Source organism: Scardinius erythrophthalmus (genome assembly GCF_964197995.2).
Source record: "Scardinius erythrophthalmus genome assembly, chromosome: 4".
In the NCBI taxonomy this organism is placed as follows: Eukaryota; Metazoa; Chordata; class Actinopteri; order Cypriniformes; family Leuciscidae; genus Scardinius; species Scardinius erythrophthalmus.
The window spans coordinates 10,074,679-10,092,285 of NC_138224.1; the positions used below are offsets into that span (position 1 = coordinate 10,074,679).

At 38.4% G+C, this 17,607-nt stretch overlaps 1 protein-coding gene across 3 annotated transcripts in view; it reads right to left on the bottom strand.

The window, feature by feature from the left end:
- Window positions 1-17,607, bottom strand: part of arhgef39 (Rho guanine nucleotide exchange factor (GEF) 39) — a 46,222-nt gene that overhangs the window by 15,276 nt on the left and 13,339 nt on the right. For all 3 annotated transcript variants that reach the window (XM_081362885.1, XM_081362883.1, XM_081362884.1), the window contains 3 exons: window positions 16,649-16,769; window positions 12,656-12,774; window positions 710-780 (listed from right to left, as the gene is read on the bottom strand). In XM_081362885.1, coding sequence (XP_081219011.1) covers window positions 710-780; window positions 12,656-12,774; window positions 16,649-16,769 — 311 coding nt within the window. The remainder of the gene's footprint in view (window positions 1-709; window positions 781-12,655; window positions 12,775-16,648; window positions 16,770-17,607) is intronic.

Genomic DNA, 17,607 nt, shown 5'->3' on the forward strand with positions numbered 1-17,607 from the left:
AATAATTCCTTGTGTACACTGGCTCTTAAGTCGGATTTGCTGTTTATTTGACGATAGAAATGAGTCATTATCGGGGCTTCTGTTGATGCCAGAGATTTTATTTATTTATATTTTGCATGGTTGATATCCTCTGATCTGGTCCCTATTAATTATGTCAAAATCCACATCGAGAATTTAGACTCACGTTAAGCTTCGCTGTACTTTCATCCTCTGAGAGCAAAGCCACCCGGTGACAATAACAACACGTGAGCGCTACAACAGGGGCCCAGAGTTGTTCTTTGTCACCCTAACAAAGACAAGGGAGGCTGTCTTTTCGGCTGCCAGCTTAAAAAACTTTTTTTTCCCTTTAAGACGCAGGTTTGTTTTGGCACCGTATGAAACGATTTCAGCATTTGCACCTTCTTCAACAGGCCATGGTATCCTCCGCAATGCTTATCTCCGCAAAGCACCTCATCATCACAAACATGTTGAGTGATCTCTTTTTAGGTTGCTCTGTAAGTGACAAACTAGAGTGGAAAGCAAATTTGACAAGCATAACAAGTGTGACTTTGGGTGAATGTGATTCCGCAGCTTGATACAGATCCTGACAATAAACAGATAATGAAAAAGAAAAAAATCTAGACAGGCTAAACCCATCAACATTTTTGTCACAGAGCGCTAACAGGATAAGAGAGTGTTTGTCGAATTGCGAGACGGCGGTGCCTCTTACTTGAAAGCTGCTGAAACTCCGGGTTGTCTGGACCGGTGTTCTCTGTCAAGTCCCTCAAGAAATGCTTGTACCTAAAAAAGCAACAAATAAACAAAACACGGCACAGGCTTATTGCAATGTTTCTATAAATACACCCTTAAAGCGCGCGAGAAAACCGATCTCGGCGTGTCAGGGTAAGGAGGTCGGACAAGCGCTGTCATCGTAAGGTGACATTACTCGCATTAAGACGCGTTTAGGAAAAAAGGCTTTTCTTTTTGAGAAGGAATAAAGAGCCATTCAGTCAACAAAATTACACTAATGTGCCGTATTTCTGCTTCCTCAGACAATGCGGCGGAACTGATTCTGTGCTATTTTAGCGGCACAAAGGGATGAGGAAAGGATTTGAAGGAGGGAGCAAAAATAGAGACTGAAAAACAGAAAATGAAAATGCATTTCCATCCATCCGGTTCACACAAACAAGTGCACGGGGTCAAACTTCACATTCCCCTCAGTTCAGAAAAAAAAAAAAAAAAAAAGACATATTGATTATCGTGCTATCGTCCGCTGATGACACAAAAAGGTTATAAATGGCTGGGCAAAAATCAAGGGCCCCATTAAGGAAATGACCCCCGTATCGCAAGGTGAGGGCCAAATTGAGAGGGGAGTAAATTTGGTGGTAATTCATTTGGCTGTTTCAGGGATGGAGATAAAGATAGAGCGAGTCTTAATGCTAGAGATTACAGTTCACTTAAGCAGAACTCCAGCGACTAGAGACATCAAAGGCCTCTTTCAAATGAGAAGGCTCTCAGAAAAAGTTTGACTCTGTGGTATCGTCACAATTGGGAATACGATTCTCTACAGCTTTCTGTACTTTGATTGCAGTGGAACTTGAAAACTTTTGGAGGGAGCGCATTAGCATTACACAGGTGTATGCAGGCAATTAATGTAGCAATCAAATATGCATTTCGGCAAATACCATGAAACTAAATATCATACGCAGTCATTAACTGTAATGAGATCGACTTCTTATTTAATGCCTGAAGCTTGATCAACTGTATTCAAATAACAAAACATCCAAGAAAGGAAATGGATATGAGATATATAATATATATATATTATATATATATAAAAAATGCTCCCCTGTTTTCAGCTAGGATAAAAAAGTATGGCATAACTATTATCTTCTCTCTAGGGAATTGCTTGTATCATGAAAAATGGGTTATTGGATTATCTAATGGCTCATGTGGCCTAGGTAATGTCACTGAAAAAGGAAAGCCAAAACTTTCAATTTTGATACAATATTACTTTAACCAAAAACTGTTTACAACAAGACAGTTCGGTGCTCACAAAACATTCTCAACATTTCCGGCACCACCATTTCCACTTCACGTCCAACATTTTAGATGTTGTCAGATAAACTGGGGCATCTTTAGTCTGTCTTAAACGTCCTCTCAACTCCACCGTGGCATCTTTCTTTGGTGACTCAGCCAGCCGATCCCCGCGGGCTGAAAAGTTAAGCTGGAATATTCCCGTTCCCCGAGAGCCGTGCTAAGCGGCGGAGCAGGGGCCTTTCTAATTGGAGGAGTGCGAAGAGAAGATCGTTGCAGCCGAAGTCTCTTTTTCCCTGCGGCCATGTTGAAATTATGTAAACAGTGGTGGCAGGCGCCAAGACGCCTGTGTCACCCATCACCCGTGACAACCACAGAGGGGGGTAGAAGAGCACATCCTTTAAACTCCACTTCTGTCGAGAGATTTTAAGAGGGCTGAGAGTACAAGGCCAAAGAGAGAGAGAGGGAGAGGAGGAAACGTCTGATGTGGGGTCTTCTGACTCCTCCTTTTCGGCCCTCCCTTCCTCTCAGGAGTTCAGAGGTGATTTGATAAACAGTTTCAGGCAAAACAGTCAGTTTGAGTACAGGATGTGTATTTATTCACAGCAGGGCTTGTGGGACATCCTGCAAAGCTTCTGGGATTAAAAGTTGAAGCTGAAAAATCCCAGCATGTGCATGCTCATTTATTCAACTATTATATATGGTAATTTCCTGTATGCAAGCATTAAATGTCCTCATTTGATTTCATTTTAGATCCCCGTTCTTATGAAATATATTAAAGATTTAAAGGCCTAAAATTTGAAGGAATGACTGCTAAACTCAAAGTTTGAATTTGTATGTAGTTTAAGTTAAAATATAAATAATGTAGATAAATCTATATATTTTTGAAGATAATGGGACACTGACTGTACATGATCCATTACATAGGTTAATTAATATTTAATTAATTAATATAGAATTAATATTTTGTCTGATACCAACAAGCCAAAAAGGATTATTATTACTATAATAAATGTATTAAAAAATTATAATAATAATTATTTTTTATTTTTTATTACACGGCTCTGTGGAATACTTGTTTCTGATTGGTCAATCGCACCATCCAGAGGTATGTTATTCCTCAATAACAACAAGTAAGAACTGATAACACAGGCTCATCCGGGTAACTGAAGTTAGATTTTCCTCGTAGAGGTTTTGCGTTCGGTAAGCTAATAAAATATTAAACTCAGATCAATATTTTGTGTGCAGTTATTTAATTATGTCATCCGGTATCGCGGACTCTCTCGTTTCAAACAAAGGCAGCTGCTGCCATTTTTAGAGGATTGTTTTGCACACTGTAATTTAAAAAACGATTTTAAAACAGTTTTATCTCAAATCAATATCTCTTATCCCCATAATTATTTATGTAGCGAAATGCAGTGTAATAAGTGGTATGACTGTACAGTATCCCTTAAATGTACATCTAATTTGAACTTGCCTCTTGCTAGCAACTGCTTTCTCCGCGGAAGCTTTGCGTTTAAACAGCTAATAAAATATTTAGACTCAGATCAATATTCCTCCGCTTCATTTCAGGGTCCTGATAACCTTGTCAGGGTTTATTCTGCGATAACAACCGACAACAACTTAAATAATGGCCAATAACTGATACATGGCCGATATTAAAACGCTATACTATTTTGTCAAAATAAATTACAATAAAATTAAATTAAACACTAACAACGAATCGATTAATAATCAATAATCAATGCTACAATCGGTTTTCCAAAAAACAACAACATATTGTCGAATATTGCTAATATTGTCTGATGAAACACCATTATAACCTGGCCAATGGGTTTCTGGTTAAAAGTAACATAAAACCTAAAAAAAAAAAAAAAGGAATCAGAAAGAGATAATGCATGGTCCATCACTGCTAATATGTCAGATGCTCCATTACCATCTAAAAAGTACTTCTGCCAAATGGGTGCTCGCTTAATCTATTAGTTCGGGGGGTACGACGACCTTGGATTTCATTGACAGCTGCCATTGATTTCTGTCTGTGAGTGTCTCGCTCTCCGTTCTATCAGGTCAAGACCCGAACGCAACGGTTAAAGCAGACATACAGTATGGGTGCCAGGACAGTGAAATGCTCACAGATTACAGGTTGAACTACAGCACAAAGGGTTGTGCATATGCACACCTAACAGACCTTTTAAATCCATCCTGCATTATACATCTCTCGACTTTGTTAAAAAGACAAAAAGAAAAAAAAACAACATACGATTTTTAAACATGTGCAACCCAAACACAATTCTAAGATGTTGTGGGTTGCTAAGGTGTTGGTGAGTTGTTGCTTTTTTGTGAGTGCTTAAAAATTTAGAATAATAAAAAAAAAAATTTAATACTTGGGTTTTGGTTTAAAAAAAATCTAGTAATAATGATGCCTTAGTCAAATTTTTTTTTTTTTTTTTATTAAATTAAAATTTAATTAAATTCTGGAAGAGTTATCCGCAAAACTTCAGAATAAGAAAAAACAACCTTTGCTCCATATTTAGTTAGCCTACAAACAGCCTAAACGAAACCTAACTAAACAGGCTTTCAGAACACGGGGAAAACTAGAGCAGTAGCGAATTGCTCATTAGAAATGAAAGGGAAGAGGAAACCAAACAAGCCCCAATTAAGCCTCTTCTATTAAAAGGCACTTAAAAAGAGAAATAATCTCACTTCTTTTTCTTCTTGTCTCATCTTGTAGTAACAAATACATTACAGGCATTATCAGCCACGAAATGCCCTTATTAGGGGAGTGGGGGGGGGGGGGGGGGGGCAAGAAATCTAATTAAAGCGGCAGAGTAACAAAAAAGGGAACGGCCTAATGAGCATTATTAAAGCACATTCCAAATAATGTAAACGGAACTTGCTCGTTTAGCTGCCCTGTCCCAGTCATTAGCGCGCAAAGCAAAGAGAAGATAACGAGACAATAACGTAATCTGAACCGTATTTATAACAGTTCAGATATTCTAATGAAGAGGCGCGCTAGAAAGCGTCGCTGGCCTAGTTACCGGCGCGGACGCCTTGCCTCGCTAATTCCTTTGTAATATGCAAATGAAACAAGCGTCGCGTTTTCATTCTCTTCCTCCAGCCCCCCCGCAGCAGCAGATATGTCGGGTCAGCTCGTAGTTACGCGCAGGAGAAGAGAGGGAGGAAATATCTGTCTAATTATTTGCCTTTAAATACGTGCATTAAGGATTCATATTCCTAATTAAGAGACAACAGCCACTGTCAGGCTCCTGCACGGGTTATTGAACACGGCGGTGGATGTTGCATAATTACTACTCTTTAATAACTGCAGACGTATGAACACATCAGCTATGAAGAACCCAAGATGTCGCCAGCTTCAGCAATTAAATTATAACACAAACGATAACAAAATGCATATTGTTTTCCCAGTACACTGAGAACGTATGCAGATTTTTTATTTAATTTTTATTTAGATGGGATGCAAATCACGTAACTTTGGTTTTGATTGCATGGAGTTAAAGGGACAGGGACAGTGAAAATTATGTCATAATTTACTCAAGCTCTTGTGAAACCTGTAACTTTCCTCTATTTTAAATATAACTTTTTTTTGTCCTTCTAATGAAACTCAATGGGGTCCAAAACAATATTTGATTTGATCATTTGTGTAGACCAAAAAACTTTAGGAAAAACATGAGGGTGAACAAATAATATCAGGAATTTCATTTCTGCATGAACTATCCATTTAAATTAGTTAAGCAATCATAATAATACTTATAGTTATTATAGTATTCTTGAAATAGCAATCTCCAAACAAGTCAACTTAATTGTATCCAGTGCAAATGTAATGATTTTCAGTATATTTAAGCTGGACTCAAATCGGCTAATTGGATATTAAAACATTTCCCTATGAATCCATATGCACTCTCGAAAACGTAAGCATTCAAACAATAATCTTAATGAACAAAATGTATATAACACCACAGCTAAATATATGACAAGCACTTTGAGAAGAGTTTTACAAGTTTTTCGCCACACTTTGACTCTTTCCAAGTGCCTGAACCTAATTAACAAAAGCCAAGACATAAAGTAGATTGTCTGGAAGCCTCCAAGAATTTCAATAAGTCTTCTCTGCTTGAGAGCAGAGCATTGTGGCAGGCAATCACTACCTGAGGTCAACATATCAAGGACGACGAGATGAGGGTAATGTTATATTTAGGGGATCGATACCAGTTCTGAGAGTAAATATACTAAATAAAAAGTGCTTTTAAAATACTGAAGAATCATGTAGTGCTCGTCCTAGTCCTTCAAGTCTCAGTCTGAATCGAAACAAGTGAGCTTTAACATTACCCATTTGAACAGATCAAAAGAAGAGAGGAGGTGAGTTTGCCCGAGGTCTTGTCTTAAGACTAAACCATAGATATGGAGGATGTGACCTCTCAACTTCCATGTAAAAGCAACGTCTCAACAGCAAAGAAACCGCGATTAGGAGGACAGCACTATAAAGCTGGTTTTAAATGAGTTCAATCAACACCTTTGCAAACAAACACAAACGGCGAGAAAACCTCCTGAACTCCTCATTATGTTGTGTTTGAAGCACCGACTGAATTGAACCCATCTGCTGTGTAAGCACAGGCCCATATAACAGCCCTGACACTATCGGCTACATAATGGCTCAGCTCCATTAACACGAGTCCTCCTCCGCTTTTTGAGGCTCTCTGCATGTAAAAGAGACGCAGCCATGACCTTTTGACCCGCTCCAAGCGACGAATTCCACCACAGAATGAAGGATTAACCTCTTATATTGCACTTCGCTATGTGGATGTTGAGGACATTCAAATCCATTATAAAGCTGTACAAGTGTGTTAAAAACACGCCCCTTTTAGTACTATAAGGTTAAAATCACTTAGAACTACTGCTAAACACAATCAACATCATGGTCAGGAGCCGGGCTTCGCTTTTAGTTTGTAATTGGTCACAATGTAATTTATAATGGTGCATGATGGTATGATGCATTAGACAACAACTTATGAATTTTAAATAGCTTTTTAAATAGATGTATTTCCTGAATTTGGATTGAATTTGATTTGAAGTAGCAATCCAGAGGCAGAATTGGAATGTCAATCTAAGGAAGTAGAATTAAAATCAACAGAAATTCTAAGAAATTAATGTCATTGTTAACTAGAAAAGCAAAATTGACAATCCTTCTTTGAAAATTATGAATAAAGTAAAAATAAACTTGAAGACAGACAGCTTACAGATAGGCAGATAGAAATATAGATAGAACAATAATGGATAGAACAACAGATTTATATATAGATCAAGCATGGACAGATTGACATACCGACAGACAGACAGACAGACAGACAGACAGACAGACAGACAGATAGACAGATAGACAGATAGACAGATAGACAGATAGACAGATAGACAGATAGACAGATAGACAGACAGACAGACAGATAGACAGATAGACAGATAGACAGATAGATAGATAGATAGATAGATAGATAGATAGATAGATAGATAGATAGATAGATAGATAGATAGATTTCTTAATAGACAGACAGACAGAATGATGGAAGGACAGACAGACCAACAGATAGAATGCTCAATAGACAGACAGACAGATGGATAGATAGATAGATAGATAGACAGAAAGAATAATGGACAGACAGACAGACTGATAGATAGAATAATGGACGGACAGACAGACTGATAGAAAGAATAATGGACAGACAGACAGACTGATAGATAGAATGATGGACAGACAGACAGACAGACAGACAGACAGACAGACAGACAGACAGACAGACAGACAGATAGACAGATAGATAGATAGATAGATAGATAGATAGATAGATAGATAGATAGACAGATAGACAGATAGATAGATAGATAGATAGATAGAGAGATATATAGAATAATGGACAGACAGAATGATAGATAGAATGATGGACAGACAGATTGATAGACAGAACGCTTAATAGACAGATAGACAGACAGACAGACAGACAGATGGATGGAGAGCTAGGCAGATGGATAGACAGATAAATAAAAAAACATTTTATACAGTAAAATAAATTCACTTGCACAGTTTAAAATAAAAGTTTTAATAACACCCATAACATGGAAATTATTATCATGGAAACTATTGATATCAGCCAGAATCTTTAGTTACTCATTAACTATAACTTTTATTTATTTGTCTAACACTTGACAAATTGACCAAAATGTCCATCTGTAGTCACGAAGACCAGAGAAGGGATGAAGAGTTGAGACGAGAGGGAGACAGAGGACACGACGTGAATCTCTTCTCGGCAGCTGCAGTGAATGGCGTTTAATAATAGGAGTGATTTTATCCTCCCTCCCAACAGTCCTGCTCCATGTCTTAAGTAGCCACCATGATCCACACACAGCCAGCCTCGCCATCCATCATCCTCCAGCCGAATAAGTGACAACAATTTCCTCCTGAGTCCCCGTTAGAGGCGGTACTCCTGATTATCTGCACTCTCCGAGAATGGAGCTCTTCTGCCGTGCCACTTAAGATCATCATACAATTATGCGCCCCCCGTGTGTCCTCGCTTTCCGAGAGCGGAGAGGCAGAATCGATGGGGGGACAATGGGAAACACAGTGATCAGGGCCTGAGAGGATGAGATCAGATCAAGGGCGTCTTTGAACATGCTGATTGAGATGTCAGCGCTCGGCAGCTCCGAGGGAAATTAGAGGATATCTGTGTGATAACTGGGTGGAGAAAACTCAGGGTGCGGCAAAAAGCTCAGAGGCCATATTTAGCACAGAGTCCTGTGGTTTGCTGCACGAAAAAAAAAAAAAAAAAGCTATAAAATACTTGTTTCTAAAGATTGGCATCTTGTGACCCCGTTCACACGTACATCGTGTGGACATTGGTTTTGGGTGATCTGATAACAAGTGATAACTGCTCAACACAGGTATAAATGGAGTACAAAATGTTATGTGATCCAATCATACAAATGAAGTCGAAAATACATGTGACAACGTCGCATTGGTAGTAACAGGACAGCATAGGACAGGACAGCCTATTTTCCTGTCATCATCTACTGTGCTAAAACAAGAATTTGAAATTTCCTAAAAGTCCATTCAAAAGCCTGGGGTCGGTAAGAATTTTTCATGCTCACCAAGGCTGTATTTATTTGATCAATTATACAGTAAAACAATAATATTGTGAAATATTATTAGAATAGAGTAGGGGTGGTGATGGCGCAGTGGATAAGACACATGCCTTTGGTGTGAGAGACCTGGGTTTGAATCCACTGTGAGACACCAATGTGTCCCTGAGCAAGACACTTAACCCCTAGTTGCTCCAGAGGCGTGCAACCTCTGACGTGTATAGCAATTGTAAGTCGCTTTGGATAAAAGCGTCAGCTAAATAAATAAATGTAAATGTAAATAACTGTATTCGATTTTTTCAAAACAACAGAATGATCCGCACTTCTTTTCTTCTTTTCGAATTTTACGTAATTCTCACAAGCAATTTCTCCAGTCTTCAGGGTCACATGATCCTTCAAGGCCCCTTGAAATCAAAATGTAAGTTTTTTAGCTTTCAGTATGAATATGTTAGCCTTGAGGTTATGAATAAGCTGGTGCGTTTCAAAACAATGACAAAATTCGCATTTAGGAGATATAAGCATTCGAAATGTTCAGTCTCTCACTTCTGCTAAAATGGATCATGGGTTTTTATGGCATCACCGCAGACTTCATCTTCTCATCACATCTTCTGTCCAATCAAATGCTCTCTAGAATCTAAAGCGTCCCACCCCCTATGCTATAAATACCACCTGGCCAAAGCAACCGTTGACACGTCACGGAGCAATATGGGTTGGAGTTCGGTTGCTTAAACGCTTGATTTCTATTCCGTTTATCAACTGTACATTGGTTAAGAATGAAATGGCTAGAATTTTATTCACACCTCTACTATTGAATCCAACGTATCATCAGACCTCAGATTCGCTTCCATGTTTCTGTCTGTCGGGTAAACTAAACGCTATAGAGCTGGTAAGTCCCGCCCCCTTCCGCTAACCCCACTGGACCTCTAGGTTGAAAAATCGTCAATGCAAGTGAATGGGAGAAAATAATTATTTTCTGGTCCCGTTTGAATTTTGCCATGAATGTGAACATATGTTGTCTGTGAATTTTTTATATAACTTTTTGTGTAAAGAATGCTACAATTTAGCGGGTAGAAGTTTGATACGGTTAGACTGTGTGAGAGCACTTTGTGGACTACAACTCTTCGTTGCTTTCGACGCGTTTGAAACGTCACCACCACTCGCACACGAACACTAGCTCACGGATCCCGCTAAACATGGCTGTGTCTTTGGTGCACTTCACCGCCTTCTTTCAGGGAGAGGACAAAATCGTTGAGGTTGGCGAAAACCACGTGTAAGTCAACTTTATGGGGTGACGTCACATAGGCGACAGTCTTTCTCGTTATGTCTTTTCCACAACTGCTAGCCGAAGAATCATACCATATACTGTCAAACTCGTAACATGAAAAGTTATATAAAAAATTCACAGACAACATATGTTCACATTCATGGCAAAATTCAAACGGGACCAGAAAATAATTCTTTTCTCCCATTCACTTGCATTGACGATTTTTCAACCTAGAGGTCCACTTGGGGTTTTACGGATGGGCGGGACTTACCAGCTCTATTGGCTATTTGAAAAGGGGGAGGAGCCATTCAGTATGTCCAGCCTTAGCTTCCTGTTTCAGTGGAAATTACGTCAACGCATAATACAAAGTTGCGCGTTCCAAGACGCTTCAGTGGGCCTTTCAGAAACCATTCAAATATGCCAATTTGGTGCACAAAATCAACAGTGCTTAAATATTTGAAATGCTTCACATCTCAATCTTTTTGTACTTTATTAACATGCAGCAACACACTGTCACTATAGTAAGTGATGTGTAGTCTAGAAAAAAGAAAAACTTGACAATAAAAAGTGGTCAAAAGAGATTCCTGCTAAAACCAGGAGACTGTCTTGCGATCAAATCACCTCAAATAGATCAGAACAGAATTCTGTCATTTTGCATATGATGAAACCACTGAATGAAAACCACGACAGGTGGGCGCAAGCGGAGGAAATGTTCTAATAAAGAATAAATATAAAGACATAATTATCGTCATTGCAAAAATGACATTGCGTTTGTCTTCTTTCATGTTGGAAACTACATTTAATAAGTAGGAGTGACATAAAAGCCTAATTAAGATGGACTCGAGCAGCTTGATAAAGAAATGCCATGTAATTTCCGCTGGTTCTTAAGCATGTTCTAGTTCATTTCGCACCTTGTTACACTAATTAACGGCTGAGACCACGACCGCATGAAATTACAGCCAACAAATTCGGCGCCTTAACAAAAGGGATTTTGACAGTTCTTGGACAGTCTGAAGGCAGGTGTGAGCACGACATCAAACAATAATTACGTCTGTCATTGAGAGGCTCGGTATGCGCCGTGCACTGACTCCTCCAAAGCAAAGAAATACGGTTGGAGAATTCAAGCATGAAAACCATAACCCGGTGGTGACAGCTTTCTGTTATCATGCCATCAAATGATTCCCAAAATCTTTCTTTAAAGAAAACCCACATAGCATGATCAACAAAATGTGAAGTTGTAGAGTGATTTGACAGCTGAGCAGAAGACTGTGAAGCAGACTGGCCTGTGTCAGAAGATACTGATGCATAACCAAAACGCTTTACATTCCCATCAAGAACTGACTGCATTTCAATGCGTTGATGCTGACGATCCTATAATCTCCTCGCCGAAGCAGATGGTTTAAACTTTAAATAAACACAAAAAAAAAAACATCCGCTGACCAATCCATCTCGTTTACTTGAAAATTCAATGGCTGAGGTACTCTGACATTTAATGAGATTAAAAGAAAACTTTGCACGTCAATTGCAATAAGTGGTTGAGGAGTCCATTAAATCAAAAATCGAATTCAAAACATCTTTAGGCATGCCATTTCTGCACGACTACCTCAGCACATGGGTAAATAAGTATGGTGTAATAAGTATACGTAAATAATCAAGTTTTGCACAAACATGTAGTCCTACCACCAAACTCATGCATCAGTCTTTTGAGAGGACCACAGAAGAACTGGTTACACTTTCTTGGGATTCAGCCTACTTTAAAAACACCCACATTACAAAAACTTGATTTTTATTTTAGCCAGGGATCATGCACCTTTATAAAAATCCTGGCCCATAATGATAAGAGTACATTCAATTAATTAAAATATTAACTTAAACTTAGTAAACATAAGTCAATTTTAAACTTTAAATGAGCATTAGATAACAGCAAAAGTTAAAGGTATAAAACTAAAAACCATCAAGTGAATTTAAGCATCACAATATTATCAAAATGGATATTAATTTTAAGATTTGCTTACACTTTATACAGTGTTCTTAAAGTTTTAGTGTTTTTACATAAATATTAACTTTAAGTGAGCATTAGATGAAGCAAATGTGATCTAAATGTAATTGAGCATGCACTATAAAAATACCCAACGTTAAAAGACAGCCGATAAACAAAACGAACCCCTGATAAACTGATAAAGGATAACCATTAAAGTTCCAATACTGTCACACGTGAGCTTAACAACTTACTGCTGAATGCGCTGAAGAGGAAGCAGAAGCAAGTCCTCAAGTTTCTGCTGATTGAACTCGGGCCTCGACTCCTGGAGCTTTTTAAACCGTCTGAAGGCTTTGCTTTTCTTCACTTGAACCTGAGAAGGAAATGAACCATGAATCAAAGATCTGCTTCCATGAAAACAACTTGATACAACAGTAGAGCACATGTGATAATACAAGCGATAATACTGTTTACCTCCCACCAACATTTTCACCTCTGTCGATGATGCGTGTGGCGTGATGTCTATTGAATTGTGTATTCAGTCTCGCTTGTGACTGAATCTCACTCATGCACAACGAGACATCTCTGTTGTCTCTTATCACAAGCTGTCTTCTGAATAGAAGCAACCCTGGTTTCATTATTTAATATACATCCACACATACAATGTCAGGCTAATGACAGACAGAGTCTGAATTAGCATAGCAAAATATCACTTCAATATGTAAAATATGTTTTGAATCGTGCTTCTCTCTGAGAAAAGCATGGGTCGGTGCTATGTTTGTGTGCTAAGTAAATAAATAAACATATCAAGTACACAAAACAATCCATCATCTTCAAACGGCCCACACCGCGAACAACACCTGCTCGGCTAGCATTTATGGCCGAGGCAGCTGGGGTCTCCCTCTGAGAAACACACTAACATTAAATCACAACATGTTGGACGTGCTGTGAGAGGAATTCTTTATTTAGGCCAGCCGAAAAATAATAATCTTAGAACGAATCCTGTCATTTTAAATTGCCAGAAAGCTTTCCACATTTTAATAGGAAATAATAGGAAAGTCATCAAAACAATAAAAAAAGTATACTTTTAATATTAAAGCTTAAATTATACAAAATATATTTTTTATAAACAAACCACTAAAAAACAGTATGCTTTTAAAGAGTTACTTTAAGTTAGCATTAAATCAAGACAAAGGTATAAAGTTTGGGGTCAAACTTTATGTTTTTTTTAAAAGAAATTAATACTTTAATTCAGCATGGACAACTTTCTATTCATCAAAAAATCCTGGAAAAAGTAACAAGGTTTTCACAAAAATATTAAGCAGTAATATTAAACTGTTTTCAATATTGATAATAATAATAAATGTTTGTTTAGCACCAAATCACCATATTTGAATGATTTGTGACGGATCATGCGTGAAGACGTAATGATGCTAAAAATTCAGCTTTGTCATTACAGGAATAAATTACATTTAATAAAAAAATACTAAAATAGAAAAGAGTTGTTCAATTTGTAAGCATAAGTGAGAATAAGAGACTAACAATCTTAAAGGATTAGTTCACTTTTAAAAAAACTTTTGCTGATAATTTACTCACCCCCATGTCATCCAAGATGTCCATGTCTTTCTTTCTTCAGTCGAAAAGAAATTAAGGTTTTTGATGAAAACATTTCTCCATATAATGGACTTCAATGGGCCCCAAACGGTTCAAGATCCAAATGAAAGTTTCAGTGCAGCTTCAAAGGGCGTTAAACGATACCAGACGATGAATAAGGGTCTTATCTAGCAAAACGATCAGTCATTAAAAAAAAAAAAAAAAAAGTTTAAGTTTTATAAGCACAAATGCTCGCCTTGCTCTGGTCTGTGATGCGCGTTCGTGACGTCAAGTAATACGCAATTACGTTGAAAAGGTCACGCTTTTCTGTCCTGACGAAAATTTTCTTTTAGGCTTTTTAAAATTAAAAAAGCCAGGATACGCACACGAAATGGGCATTTTAAACGATAAACTTTGAATATGTGTATATGGTCCTCCTTCTGCACATTTGTAAACACTGACTCGGTACTTCCGCCTACGTCAAGCGTGACCTTTTCAACGTAATTGCGCATTACGCGACGTCACGAACGCGCATCACAGAACAGAGCAAGGCGAGCATTTGTGCTTATAACACACTTAAACTTTTTTATTTATTTTTAAATGACTGATCGTTTCGCTAGATAAGACCCTTATTCATCGTCTGGTATCGTTTAACGCCCTTTGAAGCTGCACTGAAACTGTCATTTGGACCGTGAACCGTTTGGGGCCCATTGAAGTCCATTATATGGAGAAAAATCCTGGAATGTTTTCATCAAAAACCTTAATTTCTTTTGGGGGTGAGTAAATTATCAGCAAAAGTTTTTTTTAAAAGTGAACTAATCCTTTAAGTCCAGTTCACACCAAGGAAATAACTATAATGATAATAACGATAAAGATATAGTTCTAAAAATCGTCAGTCTACACCACAACTATAACAATAATGCCACAGAGCAACGATATCATTGGAATCACTTTCAGAATGATTTTTTTCAGCTGATAAATTATAAAAACATCAACAGCCAATCAGAATCCATCCTGCTTTCAGAGCTCGAGCATTTAAAGCGGCCCACTTATAATAAACACAATGATATCGTCCACTGGTGTGGATGCTAATATAGTTATCTCTATATCCCTTTACAGACCCTAAACTTTCGAACGGTTGTGTAAATAAGGCTCCAACACCGACTGACACCAGTAAATTAATAAATGTCCAACATCAGTCACTAACTCAAATAGTACATCATGTATCCCTAAAATAAATAAACTTTAAAAGATCTCATAATTACATATTTACTCATATTATTATTGTGCCGAACTATCGGTCAAGGTTAAAAATGGGACAAAAAGAGTGGATTAAAAATGCCACAATGAAATAAATAAACTATTTGGGAATGTAAAAGGCTCCTTGGTTGAAAAACTTTTTTTGTTGTTGCTATTTTAACTAAAGAACGTGGATCTTGAGGAACAGACTAGCCATGTTTGTGACATGGTGAACATGCCAGCGAGCCAATGTTCCAGCAATTACAGCCATGTAGGCCTGGCGGAGTAATCGATGCTAACTTAAACAGCTCAGTCTGCAATCAATGGGAATCGGTCAATTGGCCACAGACGTATTCCTCCTCTTAATTAAGACATTAATATCTGTGAGGCTCCAAGCTTCCCCCAGCTAAATAAAAGCAGCGTGTGGCTAGACGAGGCTTGGAAGAGCTTTGCTGCAGGGCTAACACTCGAAACGACCTTTCTGCAAACATATATTCAGTATCAGACGCAATTACTGGCATAGTACGAAAAAAAAAGCCCCCTCGGTTCACCGTAAGCACACAGAATACAGAAGTTAGCACTAGCCTGGCGCTCCGATGATTCTTTAACCGCTAACTGATTTGGTCTAACAAGGAATCAGTCATCCGTACACTTGGGTACAGGTGCCTTGCCGAGGGAGGAGCTAATTAGCAAAGAGAGAGATTCCCCATCGCACTTTTTACCGGCCGACTGATGGAGGCTGCCCACTTAAGTCAGGCGTAATGAGATGGTAGTGTTGGACCTAATGGTACCGCTGGGCTTTGCCTGGGAGAGATCTGTTTGCACAGAGTGTCATCCTAAAGCCTTAATCAGGTAGGTGACTCCATTTTTTTTTCACCGTTCCAAACGTCAATCATTTTGAATGGTGATCTTTGAGTTACTGACCCGACATAGTGTCTTCTCTTCTTTTTTTTTTCCCCCACAAGGTTGAGCCGAACAATATGGTGCGGTGAAAAAAGGTGCCAGAGATGAGGAGTTGTACAAGACTTAATAGGTTTGGACTAATTAGAAGTGGAGCATGACATACTGTCAATCCTATGCATTACCATAGATCTATAATGAATACATATTCATGATTTCATATTGATAGACATAGCCACCATCTTTAGTGTAAGGAGATGACCTCTATCCAAGTAAAAGAACACATTCACTCAGGAAAAGCCAATACAAATGACCATTTGATTGAGTAACTTTCATAGCAGGTGGAATAATAATTAGACTACCTTTAAAGAGCAATGCAGAAAGAGGAAAATGACACAGAGAAATGTTAATACTCAGTGAATAATAATGAATCTATGGCTATGTTCAAGCAGGTATTACTCAGGCCATACAACACAAAGAGTAACATCCAGAGTAAACACTGAACTTTAACTTACCAAGAGGACTTTTTTAGCCGTCTGGATGTTGTCAACGTAAGTATTGTACAACTGCAGGTGAGTGCAGAACTCCTCAAACCCGATGCCAAACCTCGCCAGTTCTAGATGAGTGAGTAGGGTCCTGTTAAAAACAAAAAGAAGAATTGAAAATATGATTTGCCTTAAATGGTGAAAAATCATTTGTTTTATTTATTTTAAAATGATTAATCTAATTATTTTGCCTGCCAAATACATATAAAAACACACTTAAAAGCATACAACGTTACCCTACTCTGCAGTCATGCCATCGCACTCCAAACGCAATGATAACCCTGATACTGTTTTGGAAATCAAGGCATTTCTTGTCACAAATAATGAGGGGGGTTAGTTCAGAGGCAGAAGTATTTGCGAAAGGAAGCGTTTTTAGTCAGATTTGTGTGGTGTCATCCGAGGGCCCCTCCCTGTGGGTGACATACTTATTTGAGACAAGGGTGCTGGGGCTAGCGCCCAAGGGCAAGCGTGTGGTGCTTTGTAGCGGGAACGCACCCATTGCGAAACCAGGAACAAAACAAGGCGTTCAAGAGGAATGGAAGAGTTGGTGCTCTGGCTGTCAGGCACATTAGGGTGACATGGGTATAATTCAAGGGTGAGGGTGTTGACACTTGTGAGGGAGCTTATTATCCAAACTAGGCGAGGTAGATATCACACATACATACCGCTTAGACCAAACAGAAATACAGGTACGGATACACGCACACACTCTCTCTAATGATGTTCCCTGAGACTTTACGTTTTTTACATGCTGGAAGAAGGAGCATTTTGCGGTTGAAGTTGATTTAAATAGATTTTAATGAAGTTGCTAGCCAAGGTAGCCTCTGTTCATAATCAGGAGATGCCGGAGCAACCGAGAGAGTTCTAACGAGGGCAAAGGGCGGGAAAAGTAGTGTTTCCTTTTTCCTCCTCACAGCCAGAGGCTATTA